Source organism: Pyrgilauda ruficollis, unplaced genomic scaffold (assembly GCF_017590135.1).
Source record: "Pyrgilauda ruficollis isolate IOZ18807 unplaced genomic scaffold, ASM1759013v1 scaffold33, whole genome shotgun sequence".
NCBI lineage: Eukaryota > Metazoa > Chordata > Aves > Passeriformes > Passeridae > Pyrgilauda > Pyrgilauda ruficollis.
In genome coordinates, this window is record NW_024524711.1 from 1,496,042 (window position 1) to 1,522,750 (window position 26,709).

The 26,709-nt window shown below is 34.8% G+C and overlaps 1 protein-coding gene across 1 annotated transcript in view; it reads right to left on the reverse strand.

Annotated features, from left to right (window-relative positions):
- The window catches only part of TBC1D22A (TBC1 domain family member 22A), a 140,311-nt gene that overhangs the window by 49,637 nt on the left and 63,965 nt on the right, over positions 1-26,709 (reverse strand). The window contains exon 11 of the mRNA XM_041474591.1: positions 17,091-17,218. Within this exon, the coding sequence (XP_041330525.1) occupies positions 17,091-17,218 (128 nt within the window). The remainder of the gene's footprint in view (positions 1-17,090; positions 17,219-26,709) is intronic.

Sequence of the window (26,709 nt, forward strand, 5' to 3'; positions counted from 1 at the left end):
TGAAGCAGAACAAGGACAAGAAGAAAACAAAACAGTCTTGGTGAGTAAAAACTTCTAACGAAGAATTAACTCTACAAAGTGTACTTTCCTACTGATACTAGCAGAATTTTTGGAAATGACATGAGCAAAAAATATTTATAGCAACAAGCTGATTAATCTGAATAAAAGCTAAAGGGATGAAATGCACAGAGTAACTTAAATCATAAATTCAAATGCACCTAAAAGAAAACAGATAGTCATTACATTTTAATAACAAAATGAATAATTGTTAAATTCCCCATTAAAAAGTACTTTACAAGACTTATTTACTACAATGAAAGTACCTGCAACATTATTCTGACTTTGCATAATTTTCTGTTAATTACTTAGACTTAGCAATATGATGGAAAACCTAATAATGTTTAGTACTTATATAAAGGGACAACCTGGAAGGAAACCAAATTCCAAATGGTTTTAAATTACCCAAAAGATGAAAGAAATTTTTATCTTCCCTTCATTTTCCAAGCACTTATTCGAGGGATCAAAGCATGTTAACACAACTGCTTTATTTAGAAGTATTAAAAACAAGATGACTCATCTCTCCTACACTTTGTTCTCCCCACTTCATCCCTGCTCCCCTGCTGAAAAAATAACATTAGGTTTTGTTAATGCTGTTAAACAATATAAATGTCTTATCTGTAGTGGAAAACTATCATGATTAAAATTAAAGAAATATTTATTTCCAAATGTATTTGCTTCTGATATTTAAACACATATAAAAGCAAAATGCTTCTGATATGAACAATGTGGAACTAAATAAGATATAAATTATTAAAAAGGGGATTACTGGAAACAGTGAAGGTCAAAATGAATGTTTGCTTGAGACCAGGAAAAGGAAGCAGTAAAGACAGGCCACAAACAAAATATCCATGAGCAATATTAAAACCTAAAGGAAACCACTTTGCAGTTTGAGTAAGTTTATTAACATAAAAAGGTCTACCTATCATAATCCCATTAAAAATAAGAACCTTGATTAATAATTATTTAAAGACTTTCTTAATTAGAAGCAAAAATATAATTTTCCTGTAATACAAATAATATTTTATGTAAAATATTTGTGTCCATTTTTTTCTTGACACTTTCCACTGCTTATTTATTTGTCAGCAAATCAAGCAACCTGCTGACCTGGACTGAATGAAGAAGCCAGCTCTCCTCACAGCTCTCTTCATATTTGAAGACCAAACAAGGAAGTTAAATTTTCCTACTGTGTTATATTGCCAAGTGCTCAAATAAAATGTATGTGGAAGGAAGAGCAGAAAATATATTTGAAAAGTAAAAGAGGACACATTTAAGAATATTGCTTTTAAAACAAATTTACATAGAAAACACAGATTTCAATATAGCACAAAGCAAAATGTTGCACTTTTCTATTTAAATATTTAAATTAGTAGACAAATTCAATATCAATATTGAATATTGCAAGCTAAAAAATACCGTGGACAAAGAAATGCTGCCTAATTGTGCATTTCAACTTTGCATTCCTTAGACCCTAGAGATAACATAAAACATTCCAACCATGATGTGGTTATGAAAAAACACAGTGCCTTGTGGAAGAAGGAGTCGTGAATCACATGGAGTTTGTAAAAAATTGTAAAAAAAAATAGCATCTTCTTCAACCTTTCTAACCTAAAGATCTTTTTCTATGTGGAATATATGCACAGAGTTTCATATATCAACAGAGTTTCAGAATATATCAACAGTTTCAGAGTACAGTATGGCTACTCTAAAAGAATCTAGGTTCAGTATCTTGTCTTTGAGTAAGGCAAAATCCAAGTAAGTGCAAATTTTAGGTAACTGCTTCCCATCCACCAGCATCACAGCACAGAGGTATCTTGATCCAGATATTAGAATCTGCTTCAATTCCTAATGATAAGATTTTTCTCTTACAAGGTTGCTCAGTCCCTTTTTGAATCCACGTAACATTCAGGACCCACAGAGTGTTGTGGTAAAGAGTTCACCAATTGAACTGCTGTGTAAAGAACTATCTTAGGCTTGGACCTGATACCAGTTTTTATATGTGACTAAACTTTCCCCTGTGTCACATGTACTTTGTACACCTATTCTACATTCTCCTCTCAATCATTTCACTCCAGATCTTGAAGGTCTTCACTTTGACTTATTCTTGACTTCCTCCAACCTTTCCATAGGAACACTGTAGATTTATATAATGGTAAAATTAGGGTCTCTTTCATTCTTCGTTCTATCATTTTCCTAAAAGTATTCTGACCTCCAGTTCTTGTTCTAGGTGGTAACACACAGTTCATGGTTAAAGATTATGCACCAGAATATAATTTCCTTTTTCAACCCAAATCTTTTCATGTCACTTTACATTTACCTGAATGGGAATTTTAAGTGCCATTGTATCCTTGTCACTCTGTCTCAGACAGTCTTTCTGCTTTTCTTGGTTTGTAAGTTCAGTTCTATGCTTATTCTGAATGAGTTTTTACCAGCTGCAGGCTTCCCTATTCTGTTACTCGCTTTTCTTTCCTGATCACTTGTGATGATACCTCATAACACATGTACAACGAGCACACATAGCAAAAGTACAGACAGATCTGCAGTACTTTCTGTTCATCAACTTAAAAATGTATCTTCATATAAAACCTTCAACTTGTTATGCTACCAGATACTACTCTTTTGTTCAGATATGAAATAAAGGAATTTTTATTTTGGTTTCAATTTCATCTACTGTGCATTTCAAAGTAATTAAAACTGACCCTTTAAAAATTTCTAATAAACAAAGTAAGTTCCTTCACAGTGAATAAAGGAGAAATAGGTGATACATCAAAATACCTTTCCCTTAGTACTTCCCAGAGACTTGCACTGTCTTCTCTGAATTGATAACTACTCAGCAACTTTATTATGTCAAAACTGATAACAAGAAAAGGTTCACCAAAGATACTTTAATTGCAAACTATCCTGAAATGTGTTTAGTGGGGATTTTTTATCTGCTTCCCAACAGCAGTACTTCTGTTCACCTCCTCTCTTTGACATTTTAATAACAACACAGCTATTAATATTTCCTCTGTGTTCAGTCTCTGAAATAATGTGATACAACAGAAAGCAATAACAGAAGTAAAATAACTAAGTATATCTAAAGTATACTAGGATAAAATGACATGTTTTTTTAGTCAGTAGGAAAAAACATCACATTAAATTTAGAAATAACCCTCTTATAATGAATATCTGTTTTAAAATACGACTTAAACTGCAGGTTGAAAGATTATCCCACAGGAAGATAATGCGAGCTCTGTATGAATCACTACTAATCAGCTATCCTCAAAAAAGAAAGTATCTTTGATTGAAATGCTATATTAAAAAGTATAGAAAATATGTACCTTAGTTCTTTTAAAAGTATCAGTTATAAATTTATAAACTATATTTTAATTACTGTTGATGAGCATGATGTAGGTTTTCCTGTTCATTACTCACAGTTGCATACCAGCTTGCCAGTTAAATCTTTGTTAATCTCCTTTCTAAGTGCTTTGAGTGTGATCAGAGCTTACTTTCTGCTAGAAAAAAGGCATTAAACACAAGTTCAAATGCTTACTGGGTTTATGAAGAAGAATACTGTAAGAAGGATTGCTCTGACAGTTTTTTTAGATTAACACAATCCATCAGCTTGCACAACATACATTGCTCTTCAAAATGCAGGTATGGCAACTTCCTTAGTGGATGCTAATGCATTTAAATTGAAAAGCATTGGTATCACATCTTTCCAATGCAAATTTCCATGGAAAATAAATTGAAATACACTGAATGGCATCTGATAACAGCATTTATAAACACAGTCTTCTCACAAAATAGTAAGTTAAAAAGAAATGAAGCACAACTACCTGTATGTTTTCTCGTGAAGATGAAACTATATTTTTAAAATGCACATGGAATTTGTAACTGTTTTACACATATGAAAAACTACATGACAATTTCTGGAATTGTTGAGCTATATAGGTAAAAAAAGACTACAACAGAAATTGAAAAATTTGCAAGATAGTCAGCATGGGTTTATGAAAAGCAGGTCCTGCTTGACTAACCAGACTTCTTTCTATGACAAGGTGACTTGCTATGCTAGGTTCTGTTTTATGGTTGCAAAAATAAATTATTAATTTTATTATGCATGTAATGTATCATGATACAGCAATGTCATCATGATACATCAATGTCATCAAATCTAAATATATGTGAATTTTTGTTAACCGAGCACAAATAGTTTGAAATGACTACTGTAAAATGTGCACAGCTTTTCCTTTTTTTCTCAGCAGGTGTTGAAGATGCACTGAATAACATTAGATACTGACTAAGAACCATTTAATAGACTGCACTAATTTCCATATAATAACAAAATGCACTACTGACCTTGACATAATGTCTAATTAACCCAGGATTATGTAAAATGGATTAAACAGGGTTATCTGAAAACTTATGTCACTTTTCACATTAGCAAGTAACTGAAGGCAACAGGAGATGACAGGAAGATGGGAGCAGCCTGGGCTGAGGTTCCTACAGGATATTGCCTATAAACATCTACAAGAACAAACCTCATAATGAGCACCATGGCTACTGGCACCACACTGTTCAAAAACCCAGAAGTTTTATTTCCATGGCTGTAAAAAATACATCTTTAAAACAACAACTTAGTGGGACTGGAGAGAGAAAACATTTTTAATTTCAAAAAAACCAAGGAAAATACAAAAGCTGCAATTGAAGTACTTGGAAACAAAGGTAGAAAGGTTGGTAAATTGTCAGTGCTGCTTAAAACAGCGGAGAAAGAAAAGCTAGCCTGTGTGAAATTAAAGCATTGTGAACCCCTGCAAATGGAATGAACAGAAATCACAGTAATCAACTAAATACAATTGTGCTTTATTATTCTGATAAAGTGGGCTGAAGTATCCTTAGTGTAATAATATTCAGCATTTCAAAATAATAGTAGCTAAGTTCAGTATATAACCCACTATAAACATTAGAGAAAAGGGTATTGTTCAACTTCACAAATTACCAGAGGCACTTAAAAAAATAGAGTATTGCTTTTTAAATTCTTTCATAAGTTACTTTCAAATGAAGTTTCCAAATTCATTTTTTCAACTTCTGTCAGCATACATGAATGAGAAACTTGTGCCATTTGCAACAACAATTCAACTTCTATATGATTGCATGAACTCAGTATTTCTCAAACATCAGGGTCAATACAAACTGAGAAAGCCATATAAAGTACACTGTTCCTTCTTACAAATAACTTCTTAATTAAACAAAAAACAAGTCCTATTTTTCCCTCCCTACTGTGGAAAAATACAGCTCCAGAATTTAATCCACATATCTTTTGGTTTGACCAAAACTTGTCTTCCTTAACTTATCTACCACCAGTCACAACTTTCAAAAACTACAACAGCAGATGTGGAGTCACCAGCTCTGAAAGATGCTTCCCACAACAGCTATTTTCACTTTGTAAACTCTTTCTTTCATTGTTTGCAAAGTCATGAGAGTACTGCAACACAGCAGTGATGCTCAAGTTGTGATTCAGGTATTATACTTAGTCTTGAATGAGTGTTTTAAAGACATTGAATTTTAGCTTCATTGAAAGTTATCATTACTCTATGGAACATTATTGAAGACAACTGAGTTAAATGAAATGAATCTTCTCCAATGACTCCCCTGTACAAGTTTGTTTGTGGTTTATTGTACACTCAGTGAAAATGGATTAGGGTGTAGCCAAAAAGGTTGAACAGAGAAATGAATGTTCATTCACAAACATATGTTTTCAACAAGGCAAAATAGACTAGGAAAAATTTAAAACAAAACAAAAGATGGAGTCATCAAATTAATTCACTAATTTAAAATATGCAGTTACTATTAGTAATAGCTGATTTGTATAGTCAATCAGAATAACCAGTATGTTAACTACATATTTCCCCATTTGTACTTTCACAGTATATACTCTGTTCAGAGATCTGAATAATGAGGACAACTTTATTTCTGAACTAGTGCCCAACTGAAGATTTCCATGCTCGAGTTTTTTTGTTGTGTAGAAATGTATCTTAACAGCTGAAGGTGGCAAAGATTTAGCGAAATAATGCTGACTAAAGACAGCCCAGAGGACTGCTGAAATCAGATTTAACTTGAAAATCATTGTCCATTTCTGATGCCATGTTAGGCATCACTTTAGAACTTCTTCATATTCACCTACAGACTGCAGCATTATTAGCATTACTTCAGTTTCATACTACAAAAAAAATTAATTCCAACTATGCACAGAACAACCAAAATTTATCAGATTTATATACACTTTGATATAGTTGGAGATTTTTGATCAGTAGTTTCTGACCTACCACTGGGAGAACAGAAACTAAATTGGGATAACCATATGAATACATACAGAGAAAAATGTCAAGAAAATGAAAGAACTGAATGATGGAACATCTGAGTAATGACAGAAGAAGAAAATTACATATTCTATCTGATTTAAAGGGATTCATATTATGTGTATTAGATGGAAATTTAAAAAAAAAAAGAATAGTAATTGGGCTTTTTGAAATTCTGTGAGAGAAAAGTACAGCACAGATTGCCTGTAAAATGTATGAGAAAAATATGTTGAACAAAGAAATCCTATGCAGAATCTACTAGAAAAAGTTATGAAATAAGAGAAGCAAGAGCTCTATTGAGGAAAGGAGGAATTCTTGGTATCAGTAACTGTCGTCAGCTATCTCAGGAGAACTGCCATGCAGACGTTCTGAAACACATATCTTAACTAAGGAAGGCAGGTCAGGAAAAAAAGTAGATATGCAAATCATCAGCATAAGCTGACAGTGAAATTTTAAGCCTCAGATCACCCATGAGCAGGATGGAGGAGGAAGAGTGAAAAAGAACCAAGAACCCCTGTGAGACAGGAAGAAAGGGCAAAATAGCTCTCAAAATAGACAGACAAGGACAATGCAAGTGGCAGAGCAAAGCACAAGACTGTCATGTATCAGGAATACAAGAAAGGCCAGAATATTAAAGAAGTAGTCATCACTACTGGGAGCTAAGGACTGGAGAGACAAAAGAAGATAAGTTCTAATAATAGTTCGAATGAGGTTGTGCATTCCAGAAATAAACAGTAGTTATACCAATTTCATAAGCCCTTCACAAGGATCTATGCTGCTATAAAGAAGCTATTTTTACTGAATTTTTTCTGGATTTGTCAAATATTAGTTTGTCCTTTCTCCCCCGCCCCCCGCCCCAAAGTTGTGTTTGAATTTCGTTATTATGTCTTACACAGTGGCAGAGAGTTAAAATGATCTTTAACATTTAATAGATTTTCTGTGCAGGCTGCGTTAGCTATGGATGTCTTAATAAATTTGAAACAAGGAACCAGAGAACTGTACAACATGTTAGGACCTTTGAACATTTGTTCAGGTTTCAACAACAAGAAGACATCAGAACAAAAAGGGAAAAGTCAAATGACAGTCATGGTTTAGTTGTTAGTGCTCACTTCTATGAACAATAATAACTGACACAACTAACTGGAGCTTCAGAAGAGAAAACTAAGTAGATTTAAAATACTAAACTAAACAGCTTGAAATTGTAGTGTAGTCTTAAACATAATGTAGTCTTAAAACATCAGTGAAGCTCAGTGAGGAAGGGCTCTATGGGAGGAAGGAGCATAACATTAAAGAGCATATAGATGTAAGGAATTAAATTTGCCTTTTTGTCTTCTTGTATAGCAACACAATTCTCTTCCAGACTCTGGTCTTTGAGAACAATATTAATTTTAATAAAGCCTTCTTCTAGAAACATTTGCTACTTCAAAGTAGCCAAGGAGCAAAACAAACTGTTTTCTAGACTGTATCTAACATTCTACAAGTATTCTATACTCGTTCATCAAGATCCTGATCAATAAAGCACTTGAGAGCACATGTTTAAATAAAAAAATTCACAAGTTGTTCTATTGAAGTCAATGGGATTATTCACATTCTTCAATCTAAACTCAGCTAAGCATAACAAAAAGTACTTTTTCTCTGCATTCACAATCAACTTTCATTTAGCCACAGAAAAATTAACATCTATTTCAACAGTACTGGAAGCTGCCTAAAGAACTTGAACTTCCTATGCATCACTGAGTTTTGATTTGCTGGTTTTTTCATGTCTAAATACCTTCCTTATAAAAAAGCATAGGTTTTTATCTTTTTCCTTCTTTTACTTTCCACACTGAATCTTCCTTGATGTCAATGAATACCTCCAAAGAAAAATGGACAAAAATTAGCAATACACAAACATATTTCTAATTCACACTTACTGACATTAAAACAGTTGATCAAGTGGTCAAGAATCTCACATCATTAGTCTTTATAAAATTATTAAAATAATTTTAAGTCACTTTTTGCAAAAATGCATAGAGTTTCCATTTTGAGATGAAGATTCTAAAATCTGAGTGCCTACCAGCATGCTGTGTACTTATGCTACAAAGTTAATGAAGATGGAGTCAATATGTTCAATGAAGCCTAAAAAGCATTCAGCTGATAAGCCACTCTAAACCACACATCTCATAAATCACTCTAAATCTCTCTCTAGGCTCCTGAATTTATTTACTGGGTGAAGCTTAGATACCCAGCACAGCAATGAACACAAACTTACAGAAAGACACCTATCTTCTTGCATTTATATCTCAAACTGAACCCCACCTCTGCTGTTCACAGTAAGCCCACTGGTAGGAACTGGCCCCCAGACCAGGAACTTTGGAGTTCTGGATCTGACAGACCTCTAAACACAGAAATTGCCATGTATTGGCAAGTAATAGGCAAACCCATGTAAAGGCATGCATTTGTTCCAGTTAACCACTTCAGCTGTCATGGGGAGTCATACATAGAGGCTGCCACTGTCAGTTTTGTATCTGCCAGTGCCAGTGAAACTGCAGATCACAGCTGGGAAGCTGAATGTGCACACTGCTCTGTGCTAGAATGTGGTCCAGCAGAAAATCAGGACCCACTTGTCTGCTTTCACTGAGAATTTGAGAGCCCTATCTCTCCACAAGAAACCACAAAATAAACAGGAAAAAGTCACAAACTAGACTTGGATGATCAACAAAAGATACATACACACATTATAATTCTACAAATACCATCTGCCTTTTTTCTGTTACAGGAGAAAACCTGTGAGCTATATTCATATATAAAACACTCTCATATCTGAATGAGAGTATTCTAAATTCACACTGAAAAGCTGAATTATTGTTTAAGAAATTTGTTTTTTCTCCCCTGTGCACGTAATCCTTAGGCATGTTATAGACTGTACATAAAGTTGTACATATATATATATATATATGGTTAAAGCAGTGTGGTTCTTTTTTTAACTAACACTCTTACCTTCTTTTCTTTGAGTTTTCCATTATTTCAGATTGCACTTAACACAAGACAAGCAATAAGAGGTTAGTGACTTCAGTAGTGCTGTACCACTGAAATATAATTGCCGGCCACAATAAATTCCTAATGAGCACAACTCTTGCCAGTGGAAGGTTGCCCTGGCAACAAAATTATTCCAGAAGGTAACTACCCATTTGGTAGAAGGCAATGACACTCAGTTGTCTGACAAAGATTTGAAAACTATAAAAACTTTTTAGCTGCTCAAGTTCAACAGAAACTTGATGTACCAGGACTCTCTTGACAGAAGAAAATACTGATTTGCTGAATACAAAGGGATTGAGAAACTTCCAAATGAATGCAGAGTCAAAACAAGGACATTATGTTAAAACAGGTACATGTTTGATTGCCAGTCTTGCAATAAAAAGTTCTTCTCTCACTTGTTTGTGTCTTCCTATGGTTCCAAATAACTAAATATGATTTAAACCATACTTTTACATTTACTTTTAAAGAGAACAATGTGAAAAGGTTTTCCTGAATTATAATGGAAGTTGGCAAGATCAAGGCTGGGCTCAGTAGACAGTAGGATGGTGAATTCCAGCTCTGAGGTTGAGAGCTAAAAACATTCCCAAGAGAAAACAGGTGGCAGGATCAAAAGTAGAGGCATGACCTGAGTACAGCCTCCTGAGGAGGATGCTTTTTAACCCAGGAGCTGTTTTCTCTTACGGTCTATGGCAGGTAGTGACAAAAAGAGTCACTACCAAGACACACAGTATTTTTTACCTTTATTTCCTAAGAAAATTAAACTTTCATGTTCACATTTTTATCTGGCAGGAAAGGTTATATCCCACTATGTCTGTCTCCCCTACTCCATAACATTTAGCCTACTAGCCAGTTTCAAACTGACTAGAAATTTGAAAGACATGATCCTACCCACATGTTAGAAACTGGATATTAAATATTCACATGTCCAGACACGTCTTACAAGGTAACTGAGATTCTAAAATTAAGTTATTGTCAAATGAGAGAGAAAGTATTCATAAATTAAGAGGACAAAAATAACAGAAGAGAATCTGTGTTGTTCAATAAAATACTAAGGGGTCTTGAAAAATTTTAGTTTGGTAGAGATGCAAAATTATTCCAAATAGCTTTTACTGGTAAAAAATAAAGTTGGCTTCAAAAAGTTTCAGAAAGCTGTTGTGCCACTGAGTGATAAAATGACAAATGAAATGCAGTCTGGATATATAAACAGAGGTAAAAACACTGCAAAGCATTAATATCTGATATCATCCATGACATGAACCACCAAGACAGTCAAGTTGGACCAGCCATGAACAATTAACTGATATACTTACCTTTGAGAGGAGAAATGGATTCTCAGCACTTCTGGAAAATTGTACCAATATTATTTCTTAATACTTAACATTAGATACCTACTTTTAAACAAAATCCCCTTAATCAATACCTAGTAATGAGCTACATAAATGATACCGAGAAATAAATGGCAAACAAAGATTTCTGTTACCATATTGGTCAATAAAGCATGAGGTCCATAATGAGATAGTGTTCATTTTTATTTTCATGTAAGTCAAAGAAATGAAAAATACACTTCAGTCTTCCTTGCAGAAGGGAAGATGTAAATGGTGATCAATACATTTACATTTTCCAGGAAAAAAATAGAGTTTATTTTGGGCAAAAAATGCATGTCTTCTCAATTAAGCAAAAAGAATAAATTTCAAGAAGGAAAAAAAGGTATTTTTCTAGACCCACCTGCAGGATTTCAAGAAGAAAAAGCTGGCAGGCTCCACCAGCAATAGGTGCTCCCTATTGAAGTTTGTCTGAGGAATGCAACCTGAGAAATGTACTATCTTAGAGGGATGCACATCTGAGAAATGTACTATCTACCAAGAAAGAAAATCTGCTTTGGAAAGATGGCAAATAAGGACAAGCAATCATTCTGATCTAACACTAGGCTGAAATCACAGCTCTTCTCTCTCATCCTCTCTCCCTTGCACCGGCTGTGGTACTCATCAGCCTCCTCACTTCCCTAATGTGAAGAAAACTAACAGATACTGCCAAGGAGCTGAGGGGAACAGAAACTAGAAGAAAAACCTATTTCAGCAGTGAGACAGTAAATCAACTCATCAGTACTGTCAAATTCTATCAGTGTTATTATTTGCCTTTTTCTGTGTCTTTTGTTAATCTTTGTAACTGTTTTGCATTTTACATGGTAGGATTTTATAAATTCTTTCATTTGTGCCAAATTTTACACAGTCAGCTTCAAACAAGCTTGGTAACAGTAAAGTTTTCCTCACACAAGAACAGGGCGATGCTGCAGAGCAGGACAGCAGGACACTGTAAACAGTACCTACCTCACCTCCCTGGTTTTGTGTTTCCAATGAGTCTGAGTGCATTATTCATGTCAACTGCATCAGCTACTTACTGGTGAGCTGGCAATACAGCAGCCAGCTAAATGGTATGAAACAAAAATGCCTCCTGGCAGGTGAAAATATTAGGCTGCATACTTCAACTCTAAACATTCACACAGCATATGACAGCATGTATTTAGAACTGAAAACTAACATACATAGCTGCTACTTTATTCTCCTTTTCTGTTTTCCTTTTTCTGAGCAAGTTTTTAGCTCTGAAACTTGTGTCGGTGTCTCTTCTTTGAATTATGTACTACTACTATGGTGAGTTACACAGAGAAACCACTGCACAAAAGACAGCACAAAAAGGTAATTTATGTGAGAACATCAGATCAGAAGGTAAACACTTTAATGAAAAATACATCCACTCCATTCTACATGAAAAATAAATTAAGTACTTTTATGTCTATGAAAATTCCTATCCTATTTAAAACACCAGTCAGTATAAAACCTTGTTATCTTGCATCCAGATAATTTGATGGCATTGTTAGAGACTTCCCTCCAGCTGCAAACTGCCTACGAGTCAAATGCAGTTTTGAACTCCATATTTAAGCAGTTAAATACACTGACACTCAAAACTAAACACCGTCCTGCTCTGAGTATTGGTATACAAGCACTGACATTCAAGTCCTGTATTACCATTTCTAGTCAAGGATGAAGAACTGAGAATGGCTGTCAACACTGAAATGGCTTTGCTTCCTATCCCCAACAGAGGAGCACACAGCTACATAAACACAGCGTATCTTACAAGTGCCTGAAGGACAACACACATTTTAAGAATTTAAATAAATAAAAATAAAAACTTCAATGGAAACTTCCATCAAATGTCTTAATTTGAAGAAAGGATACTTTCTGAGATTTGATGGTAAGCATATAAAATACCTATCTAGAGTAAGACAGCACAGATGCTGAGCATTGAGGCATCTCTACCTTTTCTAATACAGTATGTTAAATCTTGAGTTAAAGTTAGAAGCCCACAGAAGTCAGTTTCAAGCAGCAAAGCAATCTTTAAAATAGTGTCAAAGCATCCTTCTGTCAAGGACCAAATATAAAACTAATTTGTATTTTGTAAGTCCATGGAAATGTGTTAAACACTTATATATACTGAATAATTCAGCCATCACGCCACTTTGTTTTACCAATCCTTTGTGCCAAAAAATATGATAACATATAAGATAAACAGGCAAGATATAATAAAAGATAAAACTCAGGTCTTATGTTACACTATTTCGGTTTGTGGACATGAACATTCATATTTATCAGTTTCAGCTTTATGGATTTAAATTTTAAATGTCTTGGATACAACTTAACAAGCAATTGGTATTTTGAAAAAATTTACAAGATATTTAAAACAAAACAAAAAAAAAAACAAAACAAAACAAAACAAACAAAAAAAAAAACCAAAACAAACCACCACCACCAGGGCCTGAAACAAGTGAAGAAGTGGGATAATTCACTCATCAAAATGCAATTCAGGTTAAAGAATAAATCAAACTAAATACTTACAGCTAAAAAGCTTTGTCAACATATTTTTGTAAGAAAATTTCATAACATCTTTCTACTTTTTCTACTGTACACGGTTCTTCAGAAGACAGTGATGTATTTTAGTGGATTTCATAGATACAGTTACAGAATAACAGAGCATTTACTGATGTGAGGATTTGGGAGCCTTTCCAAATTTCTCTTCCCCTCAACTCTAACTAGCTCAAGTACAGGTATTTTGGATACGTTCAACGATTTACTCCACAGACCCTAACAACTGACTGATGAATCCTAAATTAAACTAGACAGAGAATATGACTCCAGCCAGAGTACTCTTACTACCATACATTCCACCACAGAGGTGGATATCATTAAAGTGTCCAATTCTATTCTCACAAAAGTCACTGGAAGAACAGTAACAAACACTGAGAGACAGAATGCAGTTCCAACACCTCCAGCCAGCAGCACTTATCTCTCACACTAGGAAATACACAACAGCAGACAATTTAAGTGTGTTGTTATTCCCCTGAAAACCCTCTGTTGCAGTTCAGGAGAAACTGGGGCCTGCTGTGAGAATCACCAATCTAGAATTTAAGCTGGAAACAGCACAATATTTCTTTTTCCACTGAAACAAAGGAAAACAGGCAGCTTGCCAAAACAAGGCATGGTTTCAGCTTCAATGGGGAGAGAAGAAGACAGTAGAGAGAAAAATGTTATTTTCCATTAAAACAGCAGCAGCGCAGATCCTCTCTTTCAAAAGGAGCCACTGGCCTCTTCTCATTGGATTTCTGCAGGAAACAGAGCCAGAATGCACTCTGGGCAGACCTGAAGGCACCTGACAATTCTGCCTGCCTTCCTATTCCTTCCACATGATGGAATCTGACTGTCCCACCCCTCCTGAACCCTCATCTGACACTGCTTCTATGCCATTCCCACATCATGACACACATTGGGACTAGAGATGTCTGTAAACAGGGCCTTCAAAATGCCCCATCCCTTCCCAAGAGCCACCAGGTAGGAGAATCTGAGCAAAAGCCCAACATCAACAGTGTAGGGGTGAATGCCTGTAGTCCCTGCTGATGTTACGTAACAACATGAGCAGTTCACCTTTCTGAACCTAAGTGCAGGTAAAGCTAATTCTCTTTACAGTAGTTCAAGATTATCACGGGGTAAAAGTACAGGCACATCCTAAGTACCCACTGAAACAGCAGACAGTAAAACTGGGTAAATCTAAGCAGAACTCCCATGTGCCCTTAAATAATTGTTTTAGGACATATGAGGTAGCAAAAGCAAGCCTGATAACAGGAACATAAGCCTTTGAGTACAGGAAGAAAAGTAGTTAAACATCTATCCAGCCCTTACCATTATTAGTAGGACTGTTCCTCACATCTGTATCTGGAAAGCTAATTATAATTCTTGCCTTTACTCAGTTTATGTGTCTCTTTCAAATCAAACTTCACAGGTCAATCCATAGCTAAACCCTCTGAAAAACTTCTTGACCAATATATCTCTAAATGAGAGATATATTTTGGCCTATAGCAGGCTTTACAGTTAAAAATATGAAACAGAGAAGAAAACCACCTGAAGAAACTCCGTCTCTGGTGTGTTTTCCATTTGTAAAGCAGCACTGCTAGTACAGCTGTAAACAATTAACTCAGAAATCGCAGGCAACAGAACAGCTTAATGACAAGTTGGGTAAAAATCTGTAACATTATGGCTTGATACCTTAGCAAAAACTTTGCATGAACTTTACTGGCTCCTGCAGGTTCACTGCATTTATTATCCATAGTATCAGGGTGAAAAGATCTATATTATAGGTTGATAATCAGTGTAATACAAGCACAACTGAAATCTGATTAGCAACTTGAGGCACTGCTTGAAGTTGTTTCAGAAAAAGGTGTCTAAGATATCCTTATTTAAATACACTGTTAGACAAGACATGCATACAGAGCAGTCTACTAAATAATGAAAGCTAGAAAACAGCACAAATCTGCTGCACCTGCTGAGTCAAAATACAGAATTACTCCTTAAGCTTGTTTAACACACAAAAATAGTGCCCACTCTGCGTATGAGAATTCTATGTAGGTGCTTGGATAAAAATACCTTGAAGAAGGTATTTAATAGATACCCTTGAAAATCTCATGCAAAGATTTAAGTATCAAGCTTTCAAATACTACTTTAAATACATCAGATTTTTAAAAAAATTATAATTAAATAACCAGAAGCACTTATTTTGGATAAAGATCCTACTGAAGTGCAACTTGAGAGGTGCCTATGGACTAGCAATGAGAAAGGGCTCCTTTCAGCATGGCAATAGTTTGAGAAATTAACCCCAGATTTCCTTTTCAAAGGAAAAATTTCAACATTATCATAAAGTAACAGCTCAGAGATGAACTCAAATTGAAATTCTGTCAAAAACATATCTTTTTGGGGCACATATCAGTAGTTAGCTGGATTAAAGAGGCTCTCTTACATTATTTTACCATATAGATAAGGCTAATGATCAGGTATGATGAGCAGTGCTAGAGGTAGCATGGTAAAAAACCTTCAGGGGCTAGAAACACTGCAGCAACAGCAACAAAAATTGTTCAAAAGGAGATAAATTAGTTACAGTAAAACATTTAAATAGCTCACTCTTTCAAATTATAAGAAAGATCTTATAAAAAATAAATTTTTTACACTGGAATAAAATGCCAGGTAATAACAGATATCATAATGAGTTACAGATATTATAATGAAACAAAGGAGGCAAAAAAACCTCAGATGAAACCAACAGCCATGTTCAATTCAGATATTTGTTGAAGATGAACTCTGCAAGGATACCACCTCTTAGAACAGATTAACAGTAGAACTGATAGATTCCTCATTTCCTAACATGCTCTTATCAGATTTGGATACCATCAGACTTCACTGAAACAACATACTGGACTCATTAAATAAAGAGCAAGCAGTTCTTCACCTTCTGGATAAATGATCTAGTAGACATTCTGGCATTAAAGTGTATGAAACTAATAGAACATTTCTATATAATGAGTAGATATAAAGATGATATTTAAAGACACTACATCTCTTTACAAGGCATAAATTATGAGTTAATCTCATATTTACTGATTAATACAATTGAAAATTCTTAAGGAATTTTAAATATTGTTACTTTTCCCTCCCCCACCGACTTCAACAATGAAGTTGGTAGATAAGGATATGTAGTTTAAACATATAGTCAAGAATTGCAACCAGAAGCTACTGGAACATCAAGTAATAGAACTAAGAATGCATAAACCACTTTTCTCGAACATCCATTCTTTCTCTTGATGATAAGAAAAGAAATTACTGAGGAAAAATAATTACCACAACAAGAGGTCAGCAACATCGAGTTTTGTCTGAACAGACAGTAAGACAGAAGACATGACAAAGGACAAAGGCTGAGAACTGAAGATTGAAAGCTAGTATTGGATTGAGTAGTTAAGCAGATGGACAATAAGAAGCCTGGAACACAGGATTGATGGAGGGCATTGCTTAGGCACAATTCAGTGTTTCCCTTCTCTGAAGAGACAGAAGGGAGTATTGACATTGAGTGAGTGTTCAATTTAGTACTATAAACTATCATGACATCAAGTGCTTGGCTTTGAAGGGCAAGAAGACTGAAGACATTAAATGTTTCTAAGTAGTGGTGATCATTGAAGGTTTTTTCTCTTATTGTGGTGATACTCAGACAACACTAAAGCAAAAGGTTCAAGAAAAACCACTCACAAAGATACTAGCATGTCCAAAACACACTACCAGAGTTAAGGAGGTTTAAAAAAGTACTTACTTGGTATGTGTCCCATAACCTGATGGTACACCGTAAAGGGACTTCTCTCATCAGCAAGTTATTCATCCAACGGAAAGCAAATTGCAAGTATTTCACCTCATGCTGATCCAAGTGCCTGTGAACTTGTTCTGAAGACAGAATAAACAGAATAAAAAATGCAGCTTTTCTGAAATCTTGAAGTATTAAGTTCACTGTCTAAAACAATAAAATACTCCTCCAATCTTGAGGAAAAAGCTTGTGGTGGTGCATGCAAATTCTCACAACCAAATGAGAACATTCAAAATATAAATTAGTTAAACATTACACTGGACTGATTTTCCTGCCATTGCAGATTAAATAACTGGTCTGAGTTGCACTATCTTAGTAAAACATTAAGATCAGAGTTTTACCACAAAAATATACAAAGTTATAATGTGAAATCATTAGGTATATATATCCTCACTAATTTCTTAGGTGACAAATTTTTTGGGACAACACAACAAGAAACATGGTTTCCAAATAACATTAAACATTAAGATCAGAGTTTTACCACAAAAATATACAAAGTTATAATGTGAAATCATTAGGTATATATATCCTCACAAATTTCTTAGGTGATAAATTTTTTGGGACAACACAAGAAACATGGTTTCCAAATAACATAATGGCCTCCAAAAATAAAATTTTGGCAATCAAAAAAGAAAACTATTTAAATTAAGAAGGTAAAGGACTAAAAGGAAAGGACATGTAAAGGTTGCATTCATTTGAGACAAGAAAAAGTGAGATTAATATGTAGGAAATACAGTGAGAAAACGTAACTAATTTACAGCTTAAATAATTTCTGAGTATTACAAATAAATGCAAATAAAACCAATACAAATCAGTGGTTTCTAAACCAGTACTCACACACACTGTGTTTCTTGTAGAATACATACTATTTGAAAGCTGTGATAATCACTTGCATGGGTTGTTGCTAGAGCTAATAGAACTAATCTACTACATGGCTTTTCTATACTGAGAATATTCTGCAAAAGGGATCACAGACATTCTGTTAACAGGCTTTAGTTAACAGGCTCAAATATGACATTAGCATGGTGTAGATGGCAAATACTGCAGAAATGCTCATGTCTTATTTTGGACAAATTTATGATAAGAAGTCTTTGTTAAAGCCTCAGTAAGACATTCCTACTATCCTTCTGTATACAAATACATTCTTTAGAGATTTTTGCTGCCCAGATTATCCCTTCATCCAAATTCACAGAGGTGTATACCAGCTAAAACAATGAGTAAATGCTCATCTTCCAAACTTTACAAATCTAAGAAATATCTAAAAAGGCACTAAACTACTAAATTAATTAAAAGAATAATCCCAAGAGTATGGAAGCACTATTACAAGAAACATTACTTAGAGATTAAGGTAACAGAAGTTAAGTGATACTAAATTATAATAAAGACTAAAGCTGTTCATTTTTTTTCCCTAAGAATGTATTTTTTGGCTATATGAAAGTGTCAGCCAATACGACAGTTGTTTCAATATGGAAGCTCAAACCACAAATCTTTTAGATTTTAAAAACAATCAAAAATGAGGGTTTTTAAAAAAGATAAGACATCACAACACATTACTCCAAAGGTCCACTTAACACATCTTGTCTCCAATGACAACTAAAACCAAATATCAATGAAAATGTATTAAGCACCGGTATTTCTCCATAGCACTTGTCAGCCTCCATTTATCTGTGGCTAAAGCAGTCTTCAGCAGACCTGGTATTTATGAAGCTAAAGTCACACCCTTCCACAATATAAACAAATATAGACAAATTCTTAAATTGTAAGGCCCAGAACTGCACACAATGCTCAAGGTGATGCTGCACCAACACTGAACACAGTGGGATAATAAACAGTGGGATAATCAAGTCTTCTGGCCAGCTGGCAATGCTCTGTTTGATGCACCCCAGGATGGGATGTGCCCCTCCTGGCCAGGACAAACCAGATCCCTTTCTTCAGGGCTGTTCTCCAGCCCCTCCTCTCCCAGTCTACATCTGTGCTCAGAATTAATTAATCAAGAGTGCAGAGCTTGTAACTTGCTAAATTTTCAAATCTTAGATAAATCATTGATGATTGCCTAATGCTCCAATCTAACAAGATCCGTCTCCAAGGCATCTTGCTCCTCAAGAGTCAACAGTGCCCCCCAGTTTGGTATCATCTGCAGACTTGGCAATGTTGCGTTCAACTCCTTCATCCAGATCACCGATAAAAATATTGAATAGAGCTGGCCTTAGACTTGAACATTTAAGGACATCACTGGTGAACGCTCACCTGCCAACCCTTTGAGTCCTGTCCTCTGCCAGCTCTCCACCCAATGCACCATTATTAAATCACTTAGATTACTAGACTCACACCAAATGCTGAATTACTATTGTGTGTCTGCCTTTGCTTTAGAAAAATTTAGCTGCAAGTTAAATATACTGAAGTGAGATACTGGGTTAAATTTATTATTTGAATGTCACTTTTGGATACCTACATTACAGAATACTATGATTCAATAATCTAGTACATCAAGCAGGATGCAAAAAAAAAAGGCAGTTTTGTTTAGAAGCAAAGTTACTAACTCACAATTTTTTTTTTTTCTTCACACAGCAGAAACAATTTTCATTTGGTTGTTTGTAGCCATTAAAAGTAAGTAATGAAGAACAATAAATTGTGCCAGTTGTGATATTTCAACTATGGTAGTTAATGGGCATAATGAATTTCTTGAAAGTTGCTTTCTAGTCTAAACAAGTTGAAAAATGGATTACTAAACTCTGTGCTTTATACCTAATTGATGCAAGACTGGAATAGAAGATGCATTGAGTAAAGAAGCTAATTCTTTCTACTTTGTAAGTAATTGTAAGCAGAAGCTGATTTGCTGATAAAGGTAATTTGGATGGGCATAATCTAAATCTAAATTTTCCATTTCAATGAAAATAAGTATGTATGTGCAATGAACAAGAAGTTATATAATTACTGTCAGCTTTAGGACATGAAGTATTTTATAAAAATTACTTCTACTGCAGTTTCTGATAGCACAATTATTTTACAGTTAAAAAAATAATTATTTAATCAAAATTCAAAAGAAATAAAAATTACATTTAGTAAGTTTCTCAACATTTTCAATAAATCTACATATAAAGTTTGGGTAAAGGAAGTCTAAGACTAAACTACATTACAGCGATGCACTCCAAAGTAGCATACTGTCAAAAATAGGTAACCTGTAAACAAAAACCATTTATAAGTATTCATATTTTTATTAAATACACTTATTGGTACATTATTTTGAATGATCACATTTAGCCACCTTAAACAGATGCTTCTCATACCAGATGGGCCTACACACATAAAATATTTATTCTTCATGTTCAATGTCAGCATCTCATGCTGTTTCACTGAAGTCAAAATTTAAATCTGTATGATTACAGAATCATGAACTAAACAGTTAAGGACAGAAACAACCTGTCGAAACAACTCGACTGCTGTCCTGACAGGGAGATGGTGTTAGAATGAGTCCCTAGGCAAGCTTACACATAAGCAAAGAAAAACAGCAAAATAATGTAAGATTATGCCTGAACTGCCAAATTACTGTGGCACAGCATGGTGTCACCACATCCAACATTTCAGAGCATCAGCCTTTTGGCACTTACCTTTACTCCAAGATCCCTACGAATCCTAGCAATACTTTCTGATGTTTGACCTAGTTTTGAAATTTCGAATATTACTTAAAGTTTATTTTTCAGTCAAATTTCATACCCTGAAGCACTTTGTTGTTAACTCTATTTTATCAATATTTTATACAAATTCCACTGTAAATATAAAAAGCACTACGTGTTAAAAATTATCTGAAAAGCATGTAAGCTAACAGTCTCTTATAAAGAGGCCTTTTAGTTCAACAAAAGGAAGAAAAGTGTGTATTTCTCATGAGAATTTTTCTTAAAAAGTACAAGAGTAACTGCTCTGATACCAAAGCAAAAGGAAAGTAAAATAATGAGCCAACCTTTGCCACAGGATCTTACTGGCATTGCCCTTTGCACGAACAATGATTTTTTTTTTGCATTGATCCTTAACATACGAAAACATGCTATAGAAACCCGTTAGCACTCCTCCATGGAATCATAGAATCATTTAGGCTGGAAAAGACCTGTAAGATCTTGATCCTAAACCATTAACCTAACACTGCAAAGCCCACCAACAAGCCGTGTCCCTACGGGCCCACATCTTTTAAATACCTGCAGGGATGGTGACTCAAACGCTTCCCTGGGAAGCCTGTTCCACTCCTTGATAATCCTTCTGGTGAAGAAATGTTTCCTGATATCCAATCTAAACCTCTCCTGCCACAACTTCCTCTTGTCATTTCCTCCTGTCCTCTCACTTGTTATTTGGGAGAACTGACCGACCTCCACCTGGCTACACCCTCCTGTCAGGCAGCTGTAGACAACAATAAGGTCTCCCCTGAGCCTCTTTTCCAGGCTAAACACCCCCAGCTCCCTCAGCTGCTCCTCATCAGACTCGTGCTCCAGACCCTTCACCAGCTCCAGCTCCACTGCCCTTCTCTGGACACTCTCAGCTAGCTCCTCAGTGTCCTTCTTGTTGAGAGGAGCCCAGAAGTGAACACAGGATTTCAGGTGTGGCCTCACCAGTGTTGAGAACAGGGATAATCCCTGCCCTGGTCCTGTTGGCCATGCTGTTTCTGATATGAACCAGGATTACACTGGCCTTCTCGGCCACCTGGGCACACGCTGACTGATGTTCATCCAGCTGCTGCCCAGCACCCCCAGCCCTTTTCTGCAAGGCAGCTTTCCAGCCAGTCTGCCCCAGCCCATAGTGCTGCAGCGGGCTGCTGTGACTGAAGAGCAGGACCTGGCACTTGGCCTTAACCCATTGATCCAGCCTGTCTAGATCCCCCTCCAGAATCTTCCTACCCTCCAGCAGATCAACACTCCCACCTGACTTGGTGCAAACTGACTGAGGGTGCACTCCATCCCTATCTTACAGTTCCCACATACAGAACCTTGCAGTCCAAAAGAAAGGACCTTGTCACCAGCCAATGACTGCTTTCTTTTTTAGTACTCTATTTGTTGAAAGTTAATTTTTAATCTAATTGTCTGTCCTGAATAATTTCTACATTGTTCAAAGCCAGGATATTTATGGGATACAAAGGTAAGAGTTTGGAGTAAAATCTCAACCAGATGTTACCAGTTGCAGAGACAGAAAAGGGCTTACAAACCCCAATATGAAATTCTGAACCAAAGTAATTCTGTCAAGACCACAGCTTAGCAATGAGTTATTCACAGTTATGTATATTAACTTCTATTCATATACATTAATTACAAAATAAGTTCCTGATGACTGAAGAAGACATTCTAAAGAACATAAATGCAGACCTCAAGACAAGATATCATCATGATACATAGTTCTACTTCAAGTAATAGCAGAGATCCAAGTCAAATATTTACATGCTGATTACATCTTATTCCAGATTTAGTCTATTTTTTATAACTGTTTATATTGTCCACTGTAAAAAATTACAATAAAAGCATTAAAAAAATACACTGAAAATTCCTAAATTTTAAAGTTTAACTGGCAGAAACACAGAAGTATTGCCAATTACATTCTCCGCATGACCTACAATTTAAAGATAATGGTCTATTTAAATTTAGCTCACTAAACATATATCTCATAGCTAGGACTGAGAAGCATCTTTATCATAACAAAAGATAGGGTCCATATGTGAATACTGAAAAGCCCAAGATACTCATAACAAAACAAAAGAAGAAAACGCTAGAGGAGGGAAGGAGAGAAGGGAAGGCCTGGTTGCCTCATGGAATCAAATGAAAGTAACAATTCTGTGGTATGTAACACCAAATGGAGGAAAATATTAGGAAAAACACTTAGTAGCAATCAAAAAAGATCTAACCTTCTAGCTAAAAGTTAAGAAAAACCCCATGTTTGCAGGTGGTCCTCAATATTCCAAGTGCAACAAACAACGGGGAAAACACATTTGATGAGACACTTCTAGGTACCATCACTGGACTTCTCTAGCCTGTTCTTCTAAATCATAACTGTATGCATTGATAAAAGTGTTTATGCCTGACACTTTTTAAATTCCCCATCATGTGAAACATCTCTTTTCTTCCCTTTTTTCTTTTTATTTTTTTTAATTTGCTATGAAAATAGTAAGGTTCAGCAATTTAAAAGTTAAAGTGCTTACAAGTACTCAGGAAATTACAAATTATTTTACAGTCAGTCTCAACTCTTGCTAAGGTCTCTGAACTCCGTAATAGCATACAAATATAATCTCCACAGTAAAACATAAAAATATTATTTAAAATATATATCAATTAATTATAATGCCCAGTGAACAGCACTTACAAGTGGATTAAAGTATAATACGGTAATTACAACCATAAAATCAGATATAAAATAACTACTAGTGAGCTAAATAAAATAGCTTTATTAAAATGAGAAAGAGCTTTGGAGTGCAAATTAATTAAAACAATTATGAAATGCTTACAAGATTTTCTATCACTTCAGCACCAAGCTGACATAGAAAGATGGACCAAGAAACAAGGTCCTTATTAATCACTCATTCTCAATAGCTCCAGTAAGGTCTAAATAAATTCTATGTCCATTTCCAATTCAAAATGCTTTCACAAGCCTGAGAATACCCGTTTTGCAACTCTTGTAATTAGAGCTCTTTTTTCCAGATACTTCAACACAATCCTAATTCAAAGTTATTGGTGTCTGTAAAATGTTTTACAATATAATTAAACATGAACATAATTCTGCACATATAATTATGCATTCTTCAACCATCAACCAAAAAATCATTAGCATGATTGAATACATAACAAAGATAGATCAAGTGTCATCTATTACCACAGTTTCATTATCAGTTCATTGTATGAACACCCAAGATTCAAATTAAAAGCCAAATTAATTAATCTACATCTAACACATATATTGAACAGATAACTTGTTCTGTGAGTTCTGATTAAACAACAGTAAATGGATTAATAAGAAAATGTATTAGTCTTGGTTGATATTTTGTCTTTCTGAGAGTCAGATTTTCCTAAAGAAAAAAAGCAAAACTATTTTCTCTGCAGTTCAAAAAGTTCAATCAGCAGAGAAACTGAATGTCCTCCAGAAACTGTGGAAGCATTAAAACTACTCATGAGGTACCTCTAAGTACTTTTTGGCTTAACTCAACATATGAAATTAAGTTCTGAGCAGAACCATGATATGTTTGTGTTTGGAGCATTGGACAGTTCCATGGGAACAGGCACCTTTATCTCCTGGGACAAGAACCTGCTGAATGCAAACCATCCACACAATATGCAGAGAAGAAACTGTAAGAATTCCGAGTGAAGTCTGGACATTTAAAACTTTGGCAGTCCATTAAAAACACACAGCTCTTAAATAAACTAAGACCTTAGAAAGGATAATCCTACAAGTACTAATCTGATTCTATTGAAGGATGTTTCATAAACTTCTCCAATTAAATAAGAAAACATATTATACATAAATATTAAACATTTCTACAGCAAATATTTCAAAGCATGAGAAGTACACAGAATAGCACAATTAAATAAGCCTTTGCACTGTGGTTAAACAAAAATGCATATAAAAATGAAAAAGTTTTAACGGACTACATTTCATGAAGAACTGCACATATTTACACACAACACATAACTGTTTACAAGACAGTTATATTTTAAAATTTTATGTGAGTAGCAAAACTATGCAAAATATGAATTTAATGCCACAACATGAAAGTACTTTTTTACAAGTCCTTAATTCTGGCATCATTTACAGAACTTCAGATAATGGTCCACCAAGACATTTGTAACCCAAGAGAGAAATAAGTATGATTAGTGAAGTCAATAATCATTTGCTCAGAACATTAAGACCAGAGGTATTATCTAATTTATCTGTCATTTGGTATGAATGAAAACACATATAAAACATGGCAGCAATAAGAAAAACAGGACTTGTAACATTTTTATAGAAGATGGTTTTAAAAGGTGAAATATCAATTTAACTGCACTTAGGAATAACTAGCAGTATTTCCTCAAACAATACTCTTCAGTATTTATTAAAAGTCATTATTTTAAGCAATCCAAATATAACAGCTTAAATTTCGCACTAAAAGCACCTCTTAAAAAAAAAAAAATAACTTTTTTTACACCAACAAAATACAAATAAACTAGAAATTGTCCCGAAGAAAACATCATATGTAGGAATAGCTGTGGTAACTCTCCAAAACAGATGATCAGAAGATGCATTCACAATGGAAACAGCAGAAATTCTGAAATTTTATTGACCCTTTGAAAAATGTAGCTGAATTCCAGAGAAAATTAATTCTTCCTTATGAGACAGTTAAAATGCAGCACTCTTTTTATGTTCCTAGGTATTCTTCCATTACTTCCATTTTGAAGAGAAGGGGGAAAGTATATACAGCAGCAGTAAGCTTTTTTAATTATTTTCAATAATTTTCTGCATTTTTCCATCTCTTGTTACTACAATTCAAGGGAAAGTTCTACAAAATGATTGGTGATTTTCGGTGAAAGAATGTGAAAGAGTAATAAGAGAGAATTTCTTTATCTACAAAAAAAGATCTGTGCAGAACACAAATGCAAAACCTTGAGTTGAGTTGTTCTAGAAAATATGCCGAAAAAAGTATTTTCAAACTTATCCCTATACAAGACACAGAATATTTTTTCTGAGTTGTCAATACTGGCTTTATAATTTTCTGTAATACTAATAAGAAGCCAACATATATAAAAAATACATTTAGCATTATAATAGGCTAAGCTGGTTTTTTCCCTAGAACTGCCTTATGTTCTAGGCAGTTCTAAACTCCAATGTTTATGGACTCCCCAGACTATTTTATCTAGAAATGCTCAGACTTCTCCAAATGGCTACCTCAAACTCTCATGTAATTACAAGTTGTCTTACAGTAAATTGAAGAAGTTGAGACTCTTCCAAGCATGACACCAGCCATGTGCTAAGCACCTGTAAATTCTGGAAACACAAATCCTGAATGAATTTGGACATTCCTATACCATGCCTCTTTGATTTCAACCCTAAATGAAGTAAAAGTGGAAGGTAGTATGCCATGTGAGTATGACCTTTTACAAAACATGAGAAATGGTTCATGATTTAGAGCAGAGAAGCTCTGCTGGCATTACAGGAAACAGAAAAGATAATTAGTTATCAGAGATTCCTTGTATTATTGAGCTATCTGTTGATCCTCCCTCTCATTTTTTTGCATAATTCTGAGAAAAATCGCAAAGATGATGACAAGTAGACTAATGAGATTGAATAATATTTTATCTTCAAACTCCATCTCATTAATAACAACATTCCATTAACAGACCAACAAAAATTTCATTAAACACAATTTATCAAAATTATTCTCTGGAGTTTAAGCAGAATGAGATTATGATTAAATTAAGAGAGTATTTTGGCTGTTTGAAGTCTTCTGCAATATTCTGGAGTGTACACACAAGGACAGGTACTTTGAGGGGAGTTGTGATCCATTAGGCTGGGTAAATGAAGGTTGGTTGAATCACTGACATAATGCATTAGCACTCTCCAAAGCACAAGC